This window comes from Anoplopoma fimbria, chromosome 9 (assembly GCF_027596085.1).
Source record: "Anoplopoma fimbria isolate UVic2021 breed Golden Eagle Sablefish chromosome 9, Afim_UVic_2022, whole genome shotgun sequence".
Lineage (NCBI taxonomy): Eukaryota > Metazoa > Chordata > Actinopteri > Perciformes > Anoplopomatidae > Anoplopoma > Anoplopoma fimbria.
Genome location: NC_072457.1, coordinates 10,753,851 through 10,776,439, shown reverse-complemented (window position 1 = coordinate 10,776,439; position 22,589 = coordinate 10,753,851). Strand labels below are relative to the sequence as shown.

The 22,589-nt window shown below is 39.4% G+C and overlaps 3 protein-coding genes across 3 annotated transcripts; 2 read left to right on the top strand and 1 right to left on the bottom strand.

Annotated features, from left to right (window-relative positions):
- Window positions 1-2,650: 2,650 nt before the first annotated feature.
- Window positions 2,651-7,489, top strand: LOC129096180 (solute carrier family 22 member 7-like). The gene is made up of 10 exons (XM_054604873.1): window positions 2,651-3,031; window positions 3,496-3,599; window positions 4,148-4,302; window positions 4,517-4,685; window positions 4,773-4,896; window positions 4,994-5,103; window positions 5,890-6,104; window positions 6,191-6,299; window positions 6,420-6,626; window positions 6,888-7,489. The coding sequence occupies exons 1-10, from the start codon at window positions 2,651-2,653 to the stop codon at window positions 6,919-6,921; spliced, it is 1,608 nt and encodes a 535-aa protein (XP_054460848.1). The 3' UTR covers window positions 6,922-7,489.
- A 140-nt stretch (window positions 7,490-7,629) lies between these two features.
- LOC129096194 (solute carrier family 22 member 7-like) lies at window positions 7,630-11,577 on the top strand. The gene is made up of 9 exons (XM_054604893.1): window positions 7,630-8,098; window positions 8,208-8,311; window positions 8,415-8,569; window positions 8,709-8,877; window positions 9,330-9,453; window positions 10,057-10,166; window positions 10,337-10,551; window positions 10,629-10,737; window positions 10,855-11,577. Exons 1-9 carry the CDS (start codon window positions 7,718-7,720, stop codon window positions 11,063-11,065), a joined length of 1,578 nt encoding a protein of 525 aa, XP_054460868.1. The 5' UTR covers window positions 7,630-7,717; the 3' UTR covers window positions 11,066-11,577.
- Window positions 11,578-13,400: 1,823 nt separating this feature from the next.
- Window positions 13,401-22,112, bottom strand: LOC129096355 (ATP-dependent RNA helicase DHX15). Its single transcript, XM_054605123.1, has 14 exons — window positions 21,940-22,112; window positions 20,553-20,898; window positions 20,185-20,378; window positions 19,926-20,085; window positions 19,154-19,372; window positions 18,881-19,048; window positions 18,634-18,720; window positions 18,280-18,429; window positions 18,000-18,108; window positions 17,718-17,909; window positions 16,340-16,462; window positions 14,944-15,134; window positions 14,629-14,798; window positions 13,401-14,349 (listed from the first exon to the last, which is right to left on the bottom strand). The coding sequence occupies exons 1-14, from the start codon at window positions 22,002-22,004 to the stop codon at window positions 14,232-14,234; spliced, it is 2,292 nt and encodes a 763-aa protein (XP_054461098.1). The 5' UTR covers window positions 22,005-22,112; the 3' UTR covers window positions 13,401-14,231.
- Window positions 22,113-22,589: the final 477 nt, after the last annotated feature.

The following is a 22,589-nucleotide window of genomic DNA, read 5'->3' as shown; positions in this document are numbered from 1 at the left end:
AAATTAAAACCTTTAAAATGCTGTATTTTGGTTGTTAAAGGCAGTGTAGTATATACAGTGTGTTCAGGAAGCATCAGTAACCATTTCTTTTAAATTATGCAGCCTTGTGATAAAAATGGTTTAAATTCATGGTTTTCCCCCCTCAACGCTCATTATCCCATAATGACAGAGCAAAAACAAGATTTTTGATATATTCAAGAGAAAAAACATTGACATAAGTATTCAGTAAAGCAGCTTTTGCGGTGAGTTCAGCCTCAAGTCTTCTTGGGTCTGAAGCTTTGCACACCTAGATTTGGGGATTTTCTTCAGATCCACCAGGCTCTAGCTGGGCCGCAGGACTTTGTTCAGGAGTTGTTTCTAAGCTACTCCTGATGGTATAGCACCGGTGATTAGCGGCGCCCATTTCCTCCAGACATATACGCTTAGAATTGAGGTCAAACTGCTCAATATTCGTATCATCAGACCAAAGAATCTCATTTCTTGCAGGTCAAGACTCCTTTAGGTGTTTGTTTCTAAAGGAGGGGAGAAGGAGAGACTTCTGGCTGGTCACTCCGTAAAGCCCAGATCAGTGAAGTGTTCATAGTTGTCCAAGTTTCTCCCATCTCCACACAGGATCACTGGGGCTTAGCCAGAGGGACCCTTTTCCCCAAAAATGCTTAGTTTGGCCAGATATCCAGCTCCAGAAAGTTTCCTGGATGTACAAAGCTTCTCCAATTTAAGTTTTATCTTGGGAACCTTTAAAGCAACATGATTTTATTTCTAGCCTTCCCCAGATTTCTGCCTCAACGCTATCCTGTCTCTGAGCTCTGCAGGACATTCCTTGGACCGCATGGCTTTGTTTTTTTGGTCTAATAAGAACTGTCAGCTGTGAGATCTTATATAGACAGGGTGTGTATGCCTTTCACAGCATGTCCAATCAGGTGAATGTATCACAGGTGTGCTCCAATCAAGGTGAAGAAACATCTCAAAGATGATCAAGAGAAATAGGAGGCACCTGAGCTCAATTTCAGGATTTCTTTTCAATATGCAAAACCTTCGAAAAAACAGTTTTTGCTATTTAATTATAGTAGTTTGATGGGGGGAAATTTTAATTAAAATAATTTTAGTGTTTTACTCCTGATTGTGTTGCTGCTGTCATCAGTAATACAACCTGTGTACAGCTACTATTGTGCTTTTTGTATTAAATTGAGTATTTCCATTTTCTACTTTCTACTTCAATTCAACCACAATTCAGAAGAAAATATTAGACTTTGTATTTTACTTCACTACATTTATTTGATACATTTATTTACTACTTACTTTGAATAAACCGAGTAATAATACAAAAATATAGTCAAAATGAGTAATTATTATACTTTAAGATAGCACTTCATTGATCCCTGGGAGGAAATTCACAAGCTACTTTACCAAGGATATAAAGTACTTCAAATTAGCCTCAGTGTGACCAGCTGCAAAATAAAAGTGATGTATGGATTTACTTCAATAAAATAACATATTTTATTCTAAACTAAGCCATTCTGCTTGAGTAATACTTTTACTTAAGTAAAATTTTGAATGGAAGTATGATATTACATCATTGCATTTTCTTGTCAAGAGTTCAGGCTAATTTAATCTAAACTCATGTTTTATCACCACGTTCCTGGAACAAAGTTTTGCATTATTATGATTTTAAATTAAGCAATTTTGATTACATATGATATTCATATTCATATTCAACATTATTGCTTTAATCTGCTGACAAAACCCAGCTAGCGTAGTGGAATAATCTCACAGATGTGACTGTTCTCCTCTCCAGCAGTAAAAAAAAAAAAAGACTTCCCACTCCAGTCACAGAGACTGACTAAATCCTAAACATACATCACCTAGAACTCTTCAACAACCTGGTATCACCTTCACCCCAGTAAGTCTTATAACTTCTCCCACGTCTCCTCCATTGTTGCCCCAGTTTGTGTCATCAATTAACAGTTAAAGAGTTAATAACGTTAATTAACCAGTCAGTCAATGTTTTCTCTTGACATCTTATTTACAGGGGCTGACCGTTGGTGTAACATTCACTGTCACATTAGGAGAACCGATCCCAGGCTGGTTGGCTCTTTTTTGAGGATTTTGCATGTTCTCCCTGTGTAAGGAAGGAATTTTTCCATGTGCTCTGGTTCCTCCCACAGTCCAAAGACATGCAGCAGGTTAATTGATGACTCTAGATTGCCCGTAGGGGTAATGTGCGAGTGTGAATGGTTGTCTGTCTCTATGTGCCCTGGCGACCTGTACAGGATGTACGCCCAATGTAACCTGGGATCAGCTCCAGGATCCAGATTTTTGTTCTTCTTCTGCCATTTCTAGAAGTGTACTGGAAGTAATTTGGCTTCTCTTCATTCTCATATTTTATGATTTTCATAAACGCCTTTCGGTGTTAGTGTCCCCTCCTCAATAATTAAGCCTTTACTCAAGGATACAATTATAACACAGACTGAAAGCCATCTCATGTTGTAACCATTTTTTTTAAACTTTGAGTGATAAATGCTTCAACACAGCAGAGCAAAATAATAATTAACGTGTTGCTAGTAAATGTATCTTGTTAAACGCCTGGCACCTTACCTCACCTAACTGTCGGAACATTCAGCTTCCTGTCGAAGGAAAGAACAGTAGCACGATGAAATTTGACAGCATACTCTCAGAAATTAACGGATTTGGAAAATTCCAAATCAAGCTAGCCTTGATTCAGATCCTCTCTCGTATTTGTCTGCCATGTCACTTCCTGCTGAATAACTTCATGGCAGCTGTTCCCTCTCACCACTGCAACACCAATGCTCTGGATGATGGAGGCTTCTTTGGGAATTTAACTCAGGAGCAGAAACTGGCTGTTGGTGTTCCAGCAGAGCAGGATGGGACTCTGAGCTCCTGTCAGATGTTTTCAAAGCCCCAATATCAACATCTGTCAGGCTTTAACAGTAGTGAGGATGCAGTTACTGTTCAGTGTCAGAACGGATGGGTGTATGACAACAGCACATTTAAATCTACTTTGGCAACAGAAGTAAGTGTCTTCAAAAATATGACAGCAGTCTTTCATGTTGTGTATGTTTTGATCAATATCATGTCCCCCATAATTATTGTAGTCAAATGTTTGTTAGCATCCTTTGTGGTTGAATTTATTTAATAAAATGCAAAAAATAGGAAAAACTTTGGTTCAACGTCCATGATGGACAACTTTAAAATTACTTGTTAGCAGTAGGTGCAGCGTCTCTGGTATTGTTTTCACATTGTGCCTGTTTGTTGACAGATTTTTTTGTGGCCAAGATAGCATCATAACCATGCAAGACACAGTCACAACATTTAAAAAATGTGTAGTTGACACCAAAATAAAGGTTAAGTTTGATGATGGATGTGGTAATAGGAAGGTAATAAGAAGTGGGGAAGGGCCCGATTTGGCATTGCAGCTGGTGAGATCGCATTGCAAGGTGGTGTCTAGTTTTAATGCTTTTAATGGTTTATTTGCAGTGGGATCTCGTGTGCGACAGAAAAGGGATGAACAAGGCAACAGCCACCATTTTCTTCATTGGTGTTATGTGTGGAGCCCCGGTATTTGGGTATCTCAGTGACAGGTAAGATTGTTGAAGAAAAGACACACTATGTCCTCCTTATGCCTAAAACGTCACTGACACACAGATTAAAGAGGCACTCTACCAATTTTACACACAACATTGTATGAGTCTGATGTATTTTGTGGCTATGGAGGAACTTTCTAAACTCAAAAAAATTCAGGGGTTTCTCAGCTTGTGTGTGTGTTAAAGACAATAAAAAGAAGAAGAAGAACAAGAAGAAGAAGAAAAGAACAAGAAGAAGAAGAAGAAGAAAGGCAGAAAATGTCAAAAATGCTATGTATATTTCAGGCTTGACTTCTTTAAAACGGTTGTGCAACATATTCCTCTTAACAAAGAGAAATTAAGCCTCAATAAAAAAGAGATATACAGTGCAATAAGAAAAACCTAAATTAGTCAAATAAGCTAAAGTAATGAAATTTGAGGAAAAGTAGAGAACCATCTGCAAATGATTTACTATCTCATGAGTTGAGAACAAGATTTAGCTCATCTCTCTCTCATTATAGTTTTGAACACAATCATTGCTTTTAACATTTTCTTTTCATGACCAGGTTTGGCCGACGGCCGCTGCTGTTGGTGTCTTATTTGACGTCCTTGGCGTTTGCAGTCCTGAGTGCATTCTCCCCATCGTATGTGGTGTTTGGCATCATGAGGTTTTTCACAGGAATGTCACTCGCAGGAATAAGTATCATCTCTATTGCTCTAAGTGAGTTGGCTTCTAAACAATGAAATGAGGATAATATAATGTGTTTAGTCTTTGTTCACATTTGGTTTTAGTTTCAAAAAATGAAAGGTTAAAACATTTTGATCTGATTTTTCATCTGTGCTGACATCCCGCACATTCAGCACCTTGAGATTTCTTTGTATTTTAAAGTGTGCTATATAAATAAAATCCATTATTATTATTATTATCCCTCCAGATGTTGAATGGTTTAGCATCACACACAGAACCTTTTCTGGTATAATCATAAGCCTGGATTGGACACTTGGAAACATGCTTCTGGTTGGAATTGCATACAATGTAAATCATTGGAGGTTGCTCATTGTTGCAGTGACATCACCCTTGATACTGTCCATCATTGCTTGGAGGTATTAAAGTTTCATATTTTACACTTTGCAGCATAAAAAGCTGAATCCTATCAGAAGACACTGAATTCACCATGCGTTTTGCTTCAGGTGGCTTCCAGAGTCTGCGAGGTGGCTCCTGGCAAACGGGAAGGCAGACGCTGCTCATCATTACTTAATGCAATGTGCCAAGATGAACAACAGAACTAAGTATATGGCCACCATCACACAAACGGTACATTTTAACGTCGGTTAACTGACACATCTCACAGTGATAGAAGACTACGGTCAAGTGCAGAAATGTTGTGAATAAACAGTTTGCCTTCTAACAGGAATTACTGGAATCTGCACAAGGTGAAACTGGAGATAAGAAGTACACTATTGTGGATCTTTTCAAGACCCCAAATATTAAGAAAATTTCTATATGCTCAGGAATAGTATGGTAAGTGTCAGTTTCATGAGATGGGTTAAAGGAATAGTTTAGTATTTTGGAAAATATGCTTGTTTGCTTTCTTTCTAAAGGCAGGTGAGAATATCGATATTAATTTCCTGTTTGGGCATTAAGTACAGCGCAGGAGCCAGGAGGTGATTAGCTTAGCATAGAATCAAGACTGGAAGAAGGAAAATCAGCTAGCCAGGCTAAACATGCCGACCAACACCCTGTCTAGTCCTTTCAAAACCACAAAGTGTTGCTCTTACATATCTGTTTGTGAATAGATTACACGAACAAGATAAAACATTTTAGCAAGCTTTAGACATGCAGGTACGTGGATTATGAACATGTGGCAGAGCCAGGCTAGATGTTTCCCCTTGTTTTCAGCGTTTATGCTAAGTTATGCTAATTATAGCCAGGCTATAGCCCTGTAGTTCAATAGTATCTATCATCTCATCAAACCCTCAGAGAGAAAGCAGATCAGCATTTTTCCCAAAATCTTGAACTACTTGTTAACATACTGAGGACATTAATCAAACGCTAGTGAATGTTAAACATTGATAATTATCACTCTGATAATAAAACTATAAATAAGTACATGTTAACGTGATATAGTTCATATATTATGCAATGTGATATATAATTAAATGATGAGCGATCATACCCAAATATTATAATGCATTGTAATTGAAAGTCTGAGATTACGGCTGTCTGTTTACAATTAAATCAGCAATGGTTTTTTTCATTACAGTCAAGGTTAAAATGATCAAGTAAGTACTTTGTTCCATTTTCTAGGTATGGAGTTGCATTTACATATTATGGGATAAGTCTGAATATCACCGGGTTCGGACTAAACCCATACCTCACACAAATCATATTTGCATCCATTGAAATGCCAATGAAGATCGCTGTGTATTTCTTCCTGGAGAAAGTTGGTAGAAGGTTTGGTCAGATGGGAACCCTGCTGCTAACTGGTCTCTGTCTCTTCATCAACATGTTTATGTCAAAAGGTTGTTTTTTGTTGAATCTAATTTAAAAATAATTGTCAACATATCTGAGAATGTTCTTGATTTAATATCGAAGGATCTTCCCTCAGATAAGTGGGTCATTCGTACTGTTGTGGCAGTCCTTGGAAAATCCACGTCAGAGGCCTCATTCACGATCATGTTCCTCTACACAACTGAACTCTTTCCTACAGTCATACGGTCAGTTAACAACAAACTTATAGAGCCTTTTTTTCCCACCATAAACAAGGATCTTCTACTGCTGTGAACACATATAACTTACTACAGGTTTACATTAACCTCAGTGCTTTGATTTTTCAGACAGAATGGTTTAGGCTACACTTCTTTTGTGGCGCGACTGGGCGTGTCCATCTCTCCACTCATCATGCTATTGGAGGACGTATGGCATCTCCTCCCTGCAGTCATTTATTGTACAGTGGCAGTCGGATCCGGTTTAGTGTGTTGGTTCCTGCCTGAAACATTAAACGCCCGACTGCCAGAGAGCATCGAGGACATTGAGAAACCAAGGTAATAAGAAAAGGAATATTACATGTATTTCAATATTAAAGCTACGGTAAATGATTATCCACCTCACTGAATTTACTAAAGAATAATCCAAACGCCCCGTGAAGGCAAGTGGGTTATGGGTAATTCTAGTACATGAACAGTTTACACATCTTTCTGAAAAAATGATTTGCAGGTGTGAAAGATTTTTGTCCATTTCCTTTCCTGAACTCAATAAATCAATTAATGATAAACCGACTAACTTAAGTTGTATTTGTATTTCAGGGGCCAATCCATGACGAACAAGGAGATCCAATAAAAATCACATGTCTTGATAATGACAGTGAGATGCTTCAGAATATGCAGTCATGATTCTCAATTCACTGTTTTCATTCGCTGTTTCCTTTAATTGAGGCTCCAAATATGAACATGTGGTTTTACTCAGACAAATCGCTACCAGCCTGTTAACATTAGTAGCAACTAGATTTTTATATTTCCTGAGTGAAAATATAAATAAGTAAAAACGCCAAAGTCGTGAATAGTCAAATTTGCTGCTTCAATTGTAATAAGAGTTATGGTTAAAATTAGTTAAAAACAAGTATATTTTCTCCCCGGTGGCTGTTGCTGTAAGGCTGACAGCATCTTTTCACCTTGGGACACAAAATATTTGCCAACCATAGACTATTGAGGATGTGGAGCAGACAAAGGGAATGGTCCTTGATTTAGATTGAATTCAAACATCGAATTTCTTTTTGTAGCTTTAACATACCACTAATTCATGGCTACTTATTGTGTTGTAATGCAATAATGTGATATTTCTTAAATGAAATGTAATAAAGCTGCAACTCATTTTACAACATACTGAGGTTCCTGCTTTAACTATTAACACAAATGCAAACTGTACTTCACACTCACCGACTAAAGATAGTGGTTAAGTGAGGTAAAATATTTACAAATTTCAACAGAAACCCAGCAGCCCCAGGGTTAGAGAAATGCCAAAGGTTGCCTTGTCCAGGTCTTAGAGTCAAGTTGGCTGTCTACTTATTTTTAGTGTGAAGGCTTGGGCGCACAAGGATTTTTCTTCTTCTCTCAGTTTCAAAGGATTTGAAGCCACAATGAAGTTTGAGAACATTTTAGCTAACATTAATGGATTTGGAAGATTTCAGAAAATGATCATAGTGATCAGTTTCATTGGCCGTTTCACAATGCCCTGCCACTTCATGCTAAACAACTTCATAGGGGCTGTTCCCTCTCACCACTGCGACATCACCTCTCTGGATGACGGAGGTTTTTTTAGGAATTTATCCCGAGCAGAGAGGCTCGCTGTAAGTATTCCAGTCAAGGAGGATGGGAGTCTGAACTCCTGTCAGATGTTTGCAGAGCCTCAGTATCATCTGCTGCTCAACTCCTCCAACATGACTGATCTACCCACAGTGCCGTGCCAGAATGGGTGGGTGTACGATAACACCACCTTCAAGTCTACTCTGACCTCACAGGTGACCTTCATTTCTTTTTTTCATCTGTAAAAAATCAAACAAAATAAAATGTACTTGTTCGCCATCATGACCACCTTCTCAAACCACTTTATTTATTTGTTTGTATAAGTGGGACCTGGTGTGTGATAGAAAAGAGAAAAACAAAGCAACTGCTACCATCTTCTTTGTTGGAGTGATGTTTGGAGCCATAACCTTTGGAAGTCTGAGTGACAGGTATTGCAGTTTGGCTCCTTGACATTCAGTTCATTACTTTGATTATCAAGTGTTTCAACCGATCAGTAAAATTAAAATTGGGAAACTCTCTGACTTTCCGTAGGTTTGGCCGGAGGATCATGCTGCTGGTGTCGTATGTGTCTGGAATGCTCATGGCTGTTGCAAGTGCTTTTTCTACTTCCTACGTGATGTTTGCAGTGCTGAGGTTTTTCACTGGGTTTTGCATCACTGGCATCGTCATTGTCTCAACAATCCTCAGTAATAATATATTTAAATTTCTATTATAAGCTGTTACACGTGGCCTATGCTAGCAAATGTATCTCTATAGAAAATAAAACAAGATTTGTTTCCGTGAATTTTAAAAACCTGCAATGTGATGATGTGTTTGTTTTTGCAGGTGTGGAGTGGGTGGACATAGAGCACAGGAAACTGGTGGGAGTCATCGACAGCTTATCCTGGACATTTGGGAACACGATTTTTGCAGCTATTGGTTATTTTGTGACTGATTGGCGGTGGCTAATCGTTGCTGTCACCTCACCTCTAACCTTGGCCATTATCACATGGAGGTAGGACTGAATGACTCAGATCTTTTAGTCAAACATGTGACATTAAAGCCATTGTGTTTGGGGGCGGGGGGGTGCAACAAGGATGCAAAGTTCTACATCTGAATGTTATTAATCAAAATATTACACAATATATACTATTTTAACCTTATAACCTGGTATCCCTTTCCCCTATTATCTGCCATGCTCCAGATATTTTATACAAGTCCCGATAGGATTGGATAACAGAGGAATTCAGAGAAATTATTTTTCTTATGGCTGTGTTATTACAACGGTAAATTGTCATCTCCATAATTTCTGCCTTCTATCAAGGCCGGATTCTGTTTTGGTGCAGGTTGTGGATATCATCGTATTTGGGATCAAAGAAAAATTAGGTTTACATTTTGCTGCACAGCATTGTTGGAAATCAACATGACGGAAATGTGATGCCACAAAAATGTCTGCTTTAACATTAGGTGGATGCCAGAGTCGGCGAGGTGGCTCATTGCCAATGGAAAGCTGGAGCAGGCTCAGATGTATTTGAAGAAATGTGCCAAGATGAACGGAACAGAGGCGCTAATTGACACACTTAAAACAGAGGTTGGCATATTCCAGATGACGATTATATTAAAGTGGCCCTATTATGCTTTTCCACTTTTTCCCTCTTCTTTAGTGTGTTATATATTGAAACGGCTCGATTGAATTCTCTCCTTCACTTCCGTAACTTTATGAGGTCACAATGCTACGGAAGTGATGTAAAACTCTTTCCGGCTAGTTTGGCCCACCCTCAAACAACAAAAGAGAGAGATGGAGCTGAAGCTCAGGAGGAAGAGTTTTTTGAAATGTGAAACGTTGACCAATCACAACAGAGTGGGCTAGCTGACCCATCAGAGCAGATTTTGCTTTCTGGGGGGAGTAGCAAGCGCTACAACGGAGCGTTTCAGAGAGAGGGTGAGAAGAGGTGCTGCAGGACAGCCAGGATGAGAAAAAACAAGGAGGATTATGAGCATTAACACATGTAAACGTGTTGTACCTGAAACTTGAGATAAAAATATGCACCCGGAAAATAGCATAATAGGGCCTGTTTAAGAGAACTAACAAAAATCCACAACATAGTCTTGGGCCTGTAATCTATTATAGATGTTTATCCATTACATTTTGATCACAGGTTTTAAGGAATAATGCCGCTTTGCATTCTTTCAGACACTATCAACTATTGCTGTGACTGAGAAGAGAGATCGGCCTTATTCGTATTTCGATCTGATACGAACACCCAACATGAGGAAACTGGCACTTAGTACTGGCACAGTGTGGTCTGTATTCCCAATGTGATTGTTCTCAATGATTTTAGGTTGTTAAATGTCTTGTGTTCGGATCAAAAAGAGTCCTTTATATATTTTAAACGATCCAGGTGAATAATTCTGATTGTATCTTAATAAACTATCAATTTGGTTCAATGAGTCTCCACTCTCTCTTCCGTTAGGTTTTGCGTGGCAACTGCATTTTATGGCATCAGCTTCAACATCACAGGCTTTGGGCTCAATATCTACCTCACTCAGTTTACCTATGCTTTAATTGAGCTCCCAGCCAAAGTATCAGTTTACTACCTACTGGATAAGATAGGCAGGCGAAGGACTGAGGTGGGAACTCTGCTGATGGCTGGCATCTGTCTTGGAATCAACATTGTGATACCTAGAGGTAAGCATTCAGTTATGTCCACAGACTAAGGACCGACATTTAAGGTTCATCCTCAATTACTGATATCTTGTTTTCAGATATGTCTACTGTCAGAACAGTGGTGGCAGTCATTGGAAAAGGGTTTTCTTCAGCATCCTTTGCAACAATTGTGCTCTACAGTTCTGAGCTCTATCCCACTGTAATAAGGTAACTATATCAACACTGCAGGACATTGAATAAATATGCTTTTTTTAAACCAAAAAGTAATAAAATCATCATTTAGCACCCTAAAGTTAATGTCCTCTGTTTTTTTTTTTATTTTAGGCAGAATGGTATGGGTTATAACTCCTTCATGGCTCGACTTGGTGTAGCTGTGGCTCCGTTGATTCTCTTACTGGATGAGGTGTGGAAGGAGCTGCCCCAGGTCGTCCTGTGCTCTGCAGCTGTACTCGGGGGAATAGTGGCAAGAACGCTACCAGAGACACGCAACAGGTGCCTGCCAGAGACCATAGAGGATATTGAAGACCAGTCATAGTGAACACTATGTTTTGTGTCAGAGCATATTCAGTCAGGCTATTTTTAGTTTGAAAAAAAGAGATATTATCTACATCCTATTTTGTATGACTTCATTGTCAGTTTATACTTGAAGTAGAATTACCTTTAGTTTTCCTTTATTATTTGTTGGTTGAACGTTTATTTGGGGAGGGCTGTGCTCTTTTAACACTTAAATAAGTAGTAGTACTATTGACAGTTAATAAAAAAATACATAAGGTGGTATAAGGCAATGGTTTCCAACCTCTTTGGCTCATCCTTTATAACCATGTTATGCCCCACAAGTTACTGCCTGGCCAGCTAAGAGCAGGATTTGAGAGAAGTTATCAATTTTGTCAGGCAGTAATGTTTTTTTCTTCTCAGTCTTGTCATTCATCTCTTAAGCCTTAAGTTCTTATATTGGGATCCCTCTAACAGCCAGGGTTGATTCCACTGTTATAAGGTGAAATATGATTGAATATGAACATTTGTGACAAAATAAAGTATTTTAATGAAAAGCGATTTGGATCCAATTCTGTTTCTTAAATACTTAAAGAATACATTTCATATATATATATATATATATATATATATATAGTAAAGGAGACATATTATGCTCATTTCGAGGTACAGTGGGTACGGAAAGTATTCAGACCCCTTTCAATTTTTAACCCTTTGTTTCATTGCAGCCATTTGCTAAAATCGAAAAAGTTCTTTTTTTTCTCTCATTAATGTACACTCAGCAACCCATCTTGACAGAAAAAGACAGAAATGTAGAACTTTTTGCAAATTTATAAAAAAAGAAAAACTGAAATATCACATGGTCATAAGTATTCAGACCCTTTGCTCAGTATTGAGTAGAAGCACCCTTTTGAGCTTACAGCCATGAGTCTTCTTGGGAATGATGCAACAAGTTTCTCACACCTGGATTTGGGGATCCTCTGCCATTCTTCCTTGCAGATCCTCTCCAGTTCTGTCAGGTTGGATGGTGAACGTTGGTGGACAGCCATGTTCAGGTCTCTCCAGAGATGCTCAATTGGGTTTAGGTCAGGGCTCTGGCTGGGCCAGTCAAGAATGGTCACAGACTTGTTCCGAAGCCACTCCTTTGTTATTTTAGCTGTGTGCTTCGGGTCATTGTCTTGTTGGAAGGTGAACCTTCGGCCCAGTCTGAGGTCCTGAGCACTCTGGAGGAGGTTTTCTTCCAGGATATCTCTGTACTTGGCCGCATTCATCTTTCCTTCAATTGCAACCAGTTGTCCTGTCCCTGCAGCTGAAAAACACCCCCATAGCATGATGCTGCCACCACCATGTTTCACTGTTGGGATTGTATTGGGCAGGTGATGAGCAGTGCCTGGTTTTCTCCACACATACCGCTTAGAATTAACGCCAAAAAGTTCAATCTTGGTCTCATCAGACCAGAGAATCTTATTTCTCATAGTTTGGGAGTCCTCCATGTGTTTTTTGGCAAACTCTATGCGGGCTTTCATATGTCTTGCACTGAGGAGAGGCTTCCGTCGGGCCACTCTGCCATAAAGCCCCGACTGGTGGAGGGCTGCAGTGATAGTTGACTTTGTGGAACTTTCTCCCATCTCCCTACTGCATCTCTGGAGCTCAGCCACAGTGATCTTTGGGTTCTTCTTTACCTCTCTCACCAAGGCTCTTCTCCCACGATTGCTCAGTTTGGCTGGACGGCCAGGTCTAGGAAGAGTTCTGGTCATCCCATACTTCTTCCATTTAAGGATTATGGAGGCCACTGTGCTCTTAGGAACCTTGAGTGCTGCAGAAATTCTTTTGTAACCTTGGCCAGATCTGTGCCTTGCCACAATTCTGTCTCTGAGCTCCTTGGGCAGTTCCTTCGACCTCATGATTCTCATTTGTTCTGACATGCACTGTGAGCTGTAAGGTCTTATATAGACAGGTGTGTGCCTTTCCTAATCAAGTCCAATCAGTTTAATTAAACACAGCTGGACTCCAATGAAGGAGTAGAACCATCTCAAGGAGGATCAGAAGAAATGGACAGCATGTGAGTTAAATATGAGTGTCACAGCAAAGGGTCTGAATACTTATGACCATGTGATATTTCAGTTTTTCTTTTTTAATAAATTTGCAAAAAGTTCTACATTTCTGTTTTTTTCTGTCAAGATGGGTTGCTGAGTGTACATTAATGCGAAAAAAAAAGAAGAACTTTTTCGATTTTAGCAAATGGCTGCAATGAAACAAAGAGTGAAAAATTTAAAGGGGTCTGAATACTTTCCGTACCCACTGTGTATATATATATATATATATATATATATATATATAGTAAAGGAGACATATTATGCTCATTTCGAGGTAAATACTTGTTTTGGGGGTTTCTACGAGAACATTTTTACATGCTTAAATGTTGCTTAAAAAAAGGGTTATTTTTCTAATGACTTATGTCTGATTATGCCTGTATTCACACTCTGTCAGAAATGCTTGGTTTTAGTGCATTTCAACGGAACTGCATTACAACAGCTTTGGCATGTTTACTTTCTGTCAGACGTTATTCACATATACTGCAACAGGAAATAAACTGGGACACTTTTAAAAGAACTGCTTTACAATAAAATAGACATGAAAAATTCATTTTTTTACAACACGGGACATATTAAAACATACCAAAATAGTAGTACTGTGTAACAGTGGCGGTCCTTCAACATGTTTTGATTGATTATAAACCACTCAAAATAATTGTTTACATTTTTATATCAAGCAAGTTTTAACTACCAAATCAGTATCCCAACAAAAATACTCCACTAGGTACCACACTACCTTTGGAATAACAGACTTTACAAATTAATATGTACACATAAATTAAGTCAAAGCTCCTTTATTAAAGAAACAAAGCAAGCACACATATTTTTTATGACTCAGCAATCCCCTAAAGGAAAGTCAACCACATCTAAATGACATGTTTCTGATACTCCTTTTGAAAATCTTTATAGCCAGGTCTAATATTTGCTGCTGATATTCCATCTGACATTACACTTAGTTACAGAATTAACATTGATGGGAAAAAGAAACAAAACAAAAAGCAAACAAAATATAAAAATCAAAATGTCAAATTTTTAACATTGAGATACAATGATACAGAAAGATCTAAAACTAAAAGGACCCAGTTGTTTTCCAGGACACTTCTTGGCTATTGTTCAGTACTGGGAATACTCCTTGCTCTCTAGTTTGGCAACGATTCGCTCCAGCTGTCTTTTTGCCTCACATTGTGGGAAGTTACTCATTTCATAGTACTGGGGTGCAATCTTCACCAGCCTGTAACAGAAGAGAGAAGAGCATTAATAAATCTGTCAGGAGATCAGGTACATCAAAGATCAGTGCAGTGCTCGTGCAAAACTAGCACAAACAAAGTTGCTGTGTGTTGCTGCTTGTAGCTTTCTCGAGAACAACTCATACAAACAACTTTACACTCGACACTGTGCTTCCGTGGGTCCTCAGCTGTAAATCTGCCATGACGGCAGACAGACAGGGATTCCTAACTTTTCTAGTTAGATGAACCTGTAATACAAAAAGTTAAAATCTTTGTTCACTTACCACTCTGGTTTGATGTCTGTGCACGTGCGGATGTAGTTTTTGGTGGTGAGGACAAATTCATTGTAGAGCACCCACTCAGGCTTGTGGTCCAGGACTGTAGATGGGTGCAGTTGGACCACTTGGTTGTCTTTGACTGTGAGGTAATGACCTGTGCGCTCCAAATGAGCCACCTGGAGGATTAAAAAAATATAATGTTTTAATCTAGACTTCTACAGGCATAGAAACTTAAGTTATATCCTGTTAAAACCATCATGAATGACGTCTTTAGATCAGCTAACCAAAGAACAATTGAAACATTTGCTAATCTGTGTTTACCTGCATGAAGAAGCCGGTGCAGAGCGCTCTGCGGATGTTGGTGTAGTAATCTCTGCTGGTGAACTCTGTGCTACGGCGGGGCAGGTTGAAGCGGTCCATGATCCTGGAGAGCTGCTGCCGCACGTTGTCAGCAGACATCAGTGAGCGGTAGTTGACAAAGTTGTCATAGCACCACTGGTTAGCCTCGTGGTCTGGAAAAAGTATGACAAGAATTCAGATATTTGGTTAAAGAAGGCTCTCCTCATTTTTCCTCTTTATCTTCATCTCATCATTTCAATACTGTATATTTCACTACAACATGGTCATTTGGAAATCATTTAAGTGGTGAGCGAGTTATGTGGGAATTAAATGGTAGGCAAACTCTGCTTTGTTTCATGCATGTGTCATAACAACAGCTTTTATATCTACAGTCCTACAGTTCACTTTTTGAATGACACATACAGACTACTGCCACCTGCTTGTATGAAGAGTTATTTCCTTTCCACATAGCAGAACATACGTGTTTGTTGGCTGGAATCTTTGCGGTGTGTTTAAGTGCAACTTTTTGCCCAAGACACAGGCTTAAGATTTAGGATTGTATTAGGATCCACATTAACTGATGCAGAACATCATCTTTTCTACCTGGGGTCCACACAAAACACGAGAGCAGAAAACAAATACAGACAAAACGACGTGAGGCCACTCAACAGTCGGCAAGTTTAGTGTGTCAGGGTCTTAAGGCGTTTATGTATGAGCATGATTTTGTGACATAACAACTGGTTTGGAAAGTACACGGTAAAACTTAGTGTGATGTGGAAACTCTAAACCTCCAATGTTAATCTTTACGAGAGTAGAGACATCTCAAGTCCAGCATTTCAACTTATAGGAGTTGAGATGCCATTTTCTTGGCCAATGCCAAAGCCTGATTTATTAAAAGTGTGACCTGCACATTCCAACTTTTTTTCTTAGAACTAGAATTCACAGCACGGCTCCAGACTAAGTATTTTACCAACCATCCAGAAAAATATTTTCAACCATCTCAAAGTCAGTGTAAACAGACAAAACAATATTTCTCTTTTTGTTTTGTTACTGTTGTCAATAGTGGTTATTTTGCTTACAAATAAATTATTGTATTTTTAATTAAATTTGATAAAAAAAAAAGATTTTGGGAATAAGTAGTTTATTTTCATGCATAATAAGTGGCTGATAAGCTAGTCATCCCAAATGTTCTTAAGGTTGTTCCTCCCTGGCTTATTTTGGACTTGCATTTGTGAGCTCTATGTCTTCCTTTCTCAAAATGAAGAACTTCAAAACCAACAACGTGTGTGAGTATAGGGTGTGTGTGTGTGTGTGGCTGTGACATTACTGTCTGTGCTGCAGTGTGCAGACATACAACTATCATGCGGCAGTGGCTTACTTTGTTTGAAGGCGTGGTAGACGTTGAGCAGCGTCAAGTGGTCTCCGTCGATGTGAGCAAACCTCATCTTGGACTCGTCTGCTGCCTTCTTAGCCTCCGTGGGGCGGACAAAACACTGTGGGACTAAACAAGGTTGGTATGGGCCCCAACAAAGCCGCCCATAGGGATGAGTCAAATATTCAGAGAAAAATGGAGCAAAGCCTATGATGCTAGGGCACTCGACACTGCGTTGGGACAGGGCAGGACCACAAGCTCTATCAAAGGGGGCTGCAGTCTTTTCTCATGGTCATTCCCAACTGTAATGGCTATTAGCTCGTAGAGAGGGGGTCATTTAACCACATCTGTAAAACAAGAGTTTTCACACAACTACAAAATGTTAGGGTCACCAGCAATGTCTTTACTTTTCAAGATTCAGAAATTTTACTTTTTCGTATTGAGAGATAACGCTTAGGCCTCTAAGAGAGCAGATAATTAAAAATACTTCAAGGCTATATATGATAATTATATATAACCATAATCGGCAAAATTCACAATGAAAAGAAAGTTCTGATAAACGCGATGAACATGAAAACATCTAAGTGGTGCCTTCCCTACCAACGTGCTTTGATGATCAAACACTGAAAAGGCTATTTTTTGCTTCAATCAACAAACTGCACGTAGCCTTAAAAAAATGTAAACCTACAATTAAAAAGTCAATACAAATTTAAAGGAGAGCTTTAACATGGAAGTGAAGCTGTCCAGAGAATAAGGCATTCCCAACAAAGGGGAATATGTGGATTAAAGAGGCCTTTTGATGTTGACATAAGAGTTCATGTTTGGACTGCATGGCATGCAGATTATGTTATTCAGATAATGGTGATTATTGTACACACAATGTCATCCCTACACGGCATTGCTTAGGAATAATTACATTTTTTATTTAAAACTTTGGTCTGCACCGCACTGTGCGCATCAATCAAATAAATTGCCACTTTCTCACATCTGAATGTAACTACGATTCAAAGGGTAAATTGAGATTGAGTTGTTGCCAACTGGTTTAAACAAAAAAAACAAAAAACTGAATTACATTACATTACATAGCAGTCATTTAGCAGACGCTTTTATCCAAAGCGACTTACATAAGTGTATTCAACAAGTTGCTTCATATTAACTGTATTTAACATAATCTTTCTGTATTTAACATAATTTTTCCTTACGTCCAGCTAAAGGCATCTGCTTTCACATTACACTAATCAAGACTTTCATAGGATTTAAAATGTGTAAAAATCTGCAGTAATACTAAATTAAATATACAGCTATGTATGAATATTTGTGATTAACCCCAACAGACTTGGCCTAGAGAAGGCAAGGAAGATGTCAGCCCAGTCCTGGGCATTACCTGACAACATGGCAGTAATGGAAAGGATCTCGTTAGAGCAGTTAAACTCGCAGCTGGCAATGACCATCTTAGCCAGCTGGGGGTCCAAAGGAAACTCGGCCATCATGGAGCCCAGCTCCGTCAGGTCTCCGTCATCATTGAGAGCTGCTAGGTAATTCAGCAGCTCAAGGGCCCTCATCAGTGTCTCAGGAGCTGCAGAGGAGGAAGAGACCAATAGAAAAGGTCGGTACTTAAGTGGAAGAATAATACAAATGTTTTACCAACTAATGCAGACCAACTCACCTGGTGGATCCATGAAGTCAAAGTGCACAAGGTCATCAATACCCAGCTTTTTCAGCTGCAGCACAACAGATCCCAAGTTGGATCGAAGAATCTCAGGGTATGTGTTATCCTGGAGTGGGGGTGTAAACATGTTAATAAACAACAAAAACATACACAAATGTGCAAAAAATGTGTTTATTAATTCTAAGAATGCGCTTAACTAACAAAAGTTTTTTTTGTTTTTTTCTATGATCAAATCTCAAAAAGTGAAGAATGCAATAAGTCTGTAACTGTCACTTGCCTGCATCTCTGTTTTGTAGGCCTTCTCTGTGTAGAGCCGGAAACATTTGCCTGGACGTGTTCTGCCGGCTCGTCCTGCCCTCTGCTGGGCGGAAGCTTTACTGATGGCCGTGACGAGCAGAGACTCGACTCTGATACGGGGATTGTAAACCTGGACACACATTTTAAAGCATGTTTAAATAAAGTAAAAAGTTGACCTGAGATGTTGAGGGAACACTATTCCCAAATAAAACTTTCTGTATCTGCCTTTATATTAATGAGTTTTTCAGTATCATCCACATTTTTATGTAGCGCCACATTACAAACAGGATGAAATGCAATAAAAACCCAGTGAGGTGAGTTACACTTAGCCCACCTTTTGCTTGGCAAATCCAGGATCGATGACGAACACCACACCATCAATTGTCAGAGAGGTTTCCGCAATGTTTGTCGAAACCACAACCTGCGGATGAAGCAAAAACAACCAGATATCAATTATCACATTCTGATAAGTAGGATCCAAAGGAAACATAATGGAAAGCCACGGAGTAGGTTGCTTAATTTAATCTGGTCTGATACCCCTTTCAAATTAAAATGTATCTCTTCTATTAATTCAAATGTACCTTTCTTCCTATAGCACCATTGGGCTTTCTTGGAGGAGGCGGCTCAAAGATCCTTTGCTGCTGTTGTGGTGGCAATGTGGAATACAGTGGAATGATTTTGATGTCTCCGACTTCAGGTCCAAGGTCATCTACCTCACGCTTAATCCGTTTGCAGGCCTCATCAATTTCCTGAAGGAAAAATTAGATTCAACTTTGTATGTTGAGGAAAAAGAACAATATGTGTATAAAGACGATTACAATAAACTGGAGTGATGCAAGTGTCACGAGTCTTACCTCTTGACCAGTGAGAAAGAGAAGGCAGTCACCTTCATCTTCCTCACACATATGAATCTGGATGACAGTCCGGATCGCTGCCTCAAGGTAGTCTCGCTCTGGTTCAGGAGTGTAGAAAATCTCTACAGGGTGTGTACGCCCAGGGATGGTCAGGAGAGGACAGTTGTCGAAGTACACCTGGAACTTCCCAGCATCTAGCGTGGCACTCATGACGATCACCTGTGTATGATGGACAAACGTTGCTATAAGCTGTTTTTCGTACTTGTATTTGTTTCTGTTTACTTCTGAGGCTGAAAGGTTAGACTAGTGCCAGCAGCTCCACACTGCTTTAATCATATCAGTAAATCATGATATTATCTTGCCTATTTGCAATTCGGTGTAAACTACCACACTCCTCTTCATCTGTTGACAGTGTTCAAAAGAAAATAATTTGTGTATGGCCATAATAAAAATAAAAAAATATTAATATATTTTGCCTTCCAAGGACTCACAGCACTGTTCCGTTTGATATTTCCATTTCATTACATTAAAAAAGGCCCAAGATAGCTCTTCTTCAGGTAAAGAAATTTGATTAATTTTAGGAAAGGAAGTGTATAACAGTGATATAAACCCTAGGGAGGCTGTTGACAGTTTTTTGGGCTCCAGATCTGTGTGATTTTTACACAGGGATTCATTTTCTTATGGCCTTACCAATTTAGTAAAGCACCTTGAAGTGACTTGTACCATGATTTGGGCAAATATTGATTGCCGTTATAAAAAAATGAGCGAGTACCTTCAGATCGGCTCTTTGACGCACCACCTCCTTGAGTACTCCCATAAGGATATCTGTGGCCAGAGTTCGCTCGTGGGCCTCATCCAGAATGATCACACCATATCTCTCCAGCAACGGGTCATTCATAGCCTCTCTTAGTAACATACCATCTGTCATGTACCTAAAGAAATAACAGACATGCTTTGTTAGATTGAGTCGTTCTGGATAAAAACAAATAAAACTGGTTGCGCTGTGCCTACAAAAGACCTCTATCACTTACTTGAGTATAGTCTTAGCAGAGCTGCAGTCCTCAAATCGAATGGAGTAGCCGACTTCCTGTCCAAGCATAATGTCCATTTCGTCTGCCACCCTCTGAGCTACGCTCATAGCCGCCACTCTCCTGGGCTGAGTACAGGCTACCGCCCGCTTAGGCCCGGGTAAGCCCCTCACCATATCCACACACCACTGTGGGATCTGAAGATTGAAAAGATGCAATAAACTTAGAATAAAATAATTTGAGAGAAAAATCACATTTTAAAAGGAACATCATACTGATAATCCTGGTACTTCAAAAAGGCATTCAACATGCATTGAAAGTTGTTTTGTGTTCAGCACATAAAGTACTGGCTAATTCATTGCATGTCAGACCTGTGTTGTCTTCCCAGAGCCAGTTTCTCCAACAAGGACAAAGCTTTGATGACGTGTGATGATATCGCTGAAGTTTTCCTTGTACTCCCACACCGGAAGTTGTAACCTTTTCTTCAGAATCTCGTAGAAGCGTGGTGTGTGCGGCAGGTTGGTGAATGGGTTGATCTGCTGTTGCATAGCCAGCTGCTTGATGGGTGCTAAGCATGGCATGGGCACCGTGCTGCTGTTAGACGGGACACTTGAGGGCTTCGGGTCTCTGTCCCGATCTCTGTCCCTGTCACGATCCCTATCTCGATCCCTGTCCCTGGAGCGGTCCTCGCGGTCTCTGTCACGATCCCGGTCTCTCCTGAACACATCAGGGCAGGGCATAATTATTAATTCTTCAATATAAAAGAAATCATTATGAAGCTACCTTGGGATTTCCAGCCAATACTGCTGTCAAAATTGCAAAGGATAAGTAATAATTAATGTTAACATCACATGAGATGAACAGCAGAGATGGGAAACTTTTATTTATTAAGTTGTTTTAAACAAGTTGGTCCAATGTGCTGGCATATTTTACAACAGATAAATTAACATGGCAGTGCTCTCTGTTGGGGAAAATACTATGTTAAAGAGTCCTGCAATAAAACCATACAATAAGAAAAATCTAATATTTAGGATTTGTTAATCTTGGGTCATTTAGAGGGGTTGCATAACATCTAGCCAACTCTCTTGATAGGTTGGACAACATAACACATTTCAATGAAAGTCAACACAACATCAACAGTATCACAGAAAACTGAATGAGCAGTTTCCAATGAAGTTGAACCTTCACATAACGTAGGTGTAACGTTATCTTAGTAGACCACATGACACTAATAACCTCTGCAATACAAATACACTGTGCAATACAACAGTTATAATAGTTTCTGTCTGTATATATAATATTTCAGTTACTGTGGATTCTTTACTGTTTTTTTATTGCTCATTTATAATACTTATTTTTGATCTTGTTTTTTTTTTTACTATGTCTCTTGTTTGCACTATATCTATGCTGCTGTAATCCTGTACATTAATAAAGGATTATCTTATCTTATCTTGAGTGCTATGAGCTGTTAATAACACAGCTCTGCTCTGTGTAACAGGAGACAACAGAGTAAGGTTTGTTGGGAGGTCTCAAGGGGATCAATTCTTACAGTAATCTTCTATTCAAAGAACCAATTAGTAGCTAATGTTAGCATGCTAACGTTAAGTCAACTGAAGACAGCTAGCTAAGGTTGTTAGCAACTCGCTAACACACACACACACACATGCCTCAGTGGTGACAAACCAGCTAGCATCAGCTAGCAGCTAGCTGGTGGCTAACTGGTTAAAGCGGACATGTAGACGGAGGAGCTCCACCTACCCTTCAGACCTCTTCTTCGTGGAGGTGTAGTCATCACCCAAATCCAGGCGATGTCTTTTGGACATCTTGAGGAAAATATTGTGCTTATTTTAAATGTATTAACGCTGACACAATACTACCGGGCAGAGGGAGCTATCGGTAGCTATCTGGGAGCTAACTTCTTCTTCTTCTTCTTCTTTGGTTTTAACGGTAGCTTGCATCCTTCGGCGTCGCAGTGCTGCCATCTTCTGGACGTAGTGAACTCCTACAGGGCCCGGAATGCTATATTCATCAGTCCTGTTGTCTTTAGAAAGCTGTCCACCACACTCCAGTATGTTCTTTACTCCTGCTCCTGTTATCCCCGATCTGTTCATTTATTACAACATTTATTTATTCTCTGTGGTTCAAATCTCCTGCATTTAACCAGCAGAAAGTCTACAGCTCCTGGCCCCTGACAATGCACACAACAACCGGTTGGATGTTTACCTTTAATGTGAAATGTAACCTTCTAATGACTGTCTCCTGTTTTCTATTTCCTCCTCTACTTCTCTAAATACCAACTATATTTTGAAATTTATTTAAATGTCTTCCTCTTGTCCCCTGATTCAACATGCCACTCTTTCTTGCTTTTCTTCCGTAGAATGACCTTTCCTTCCGATTTGGAAAGATGA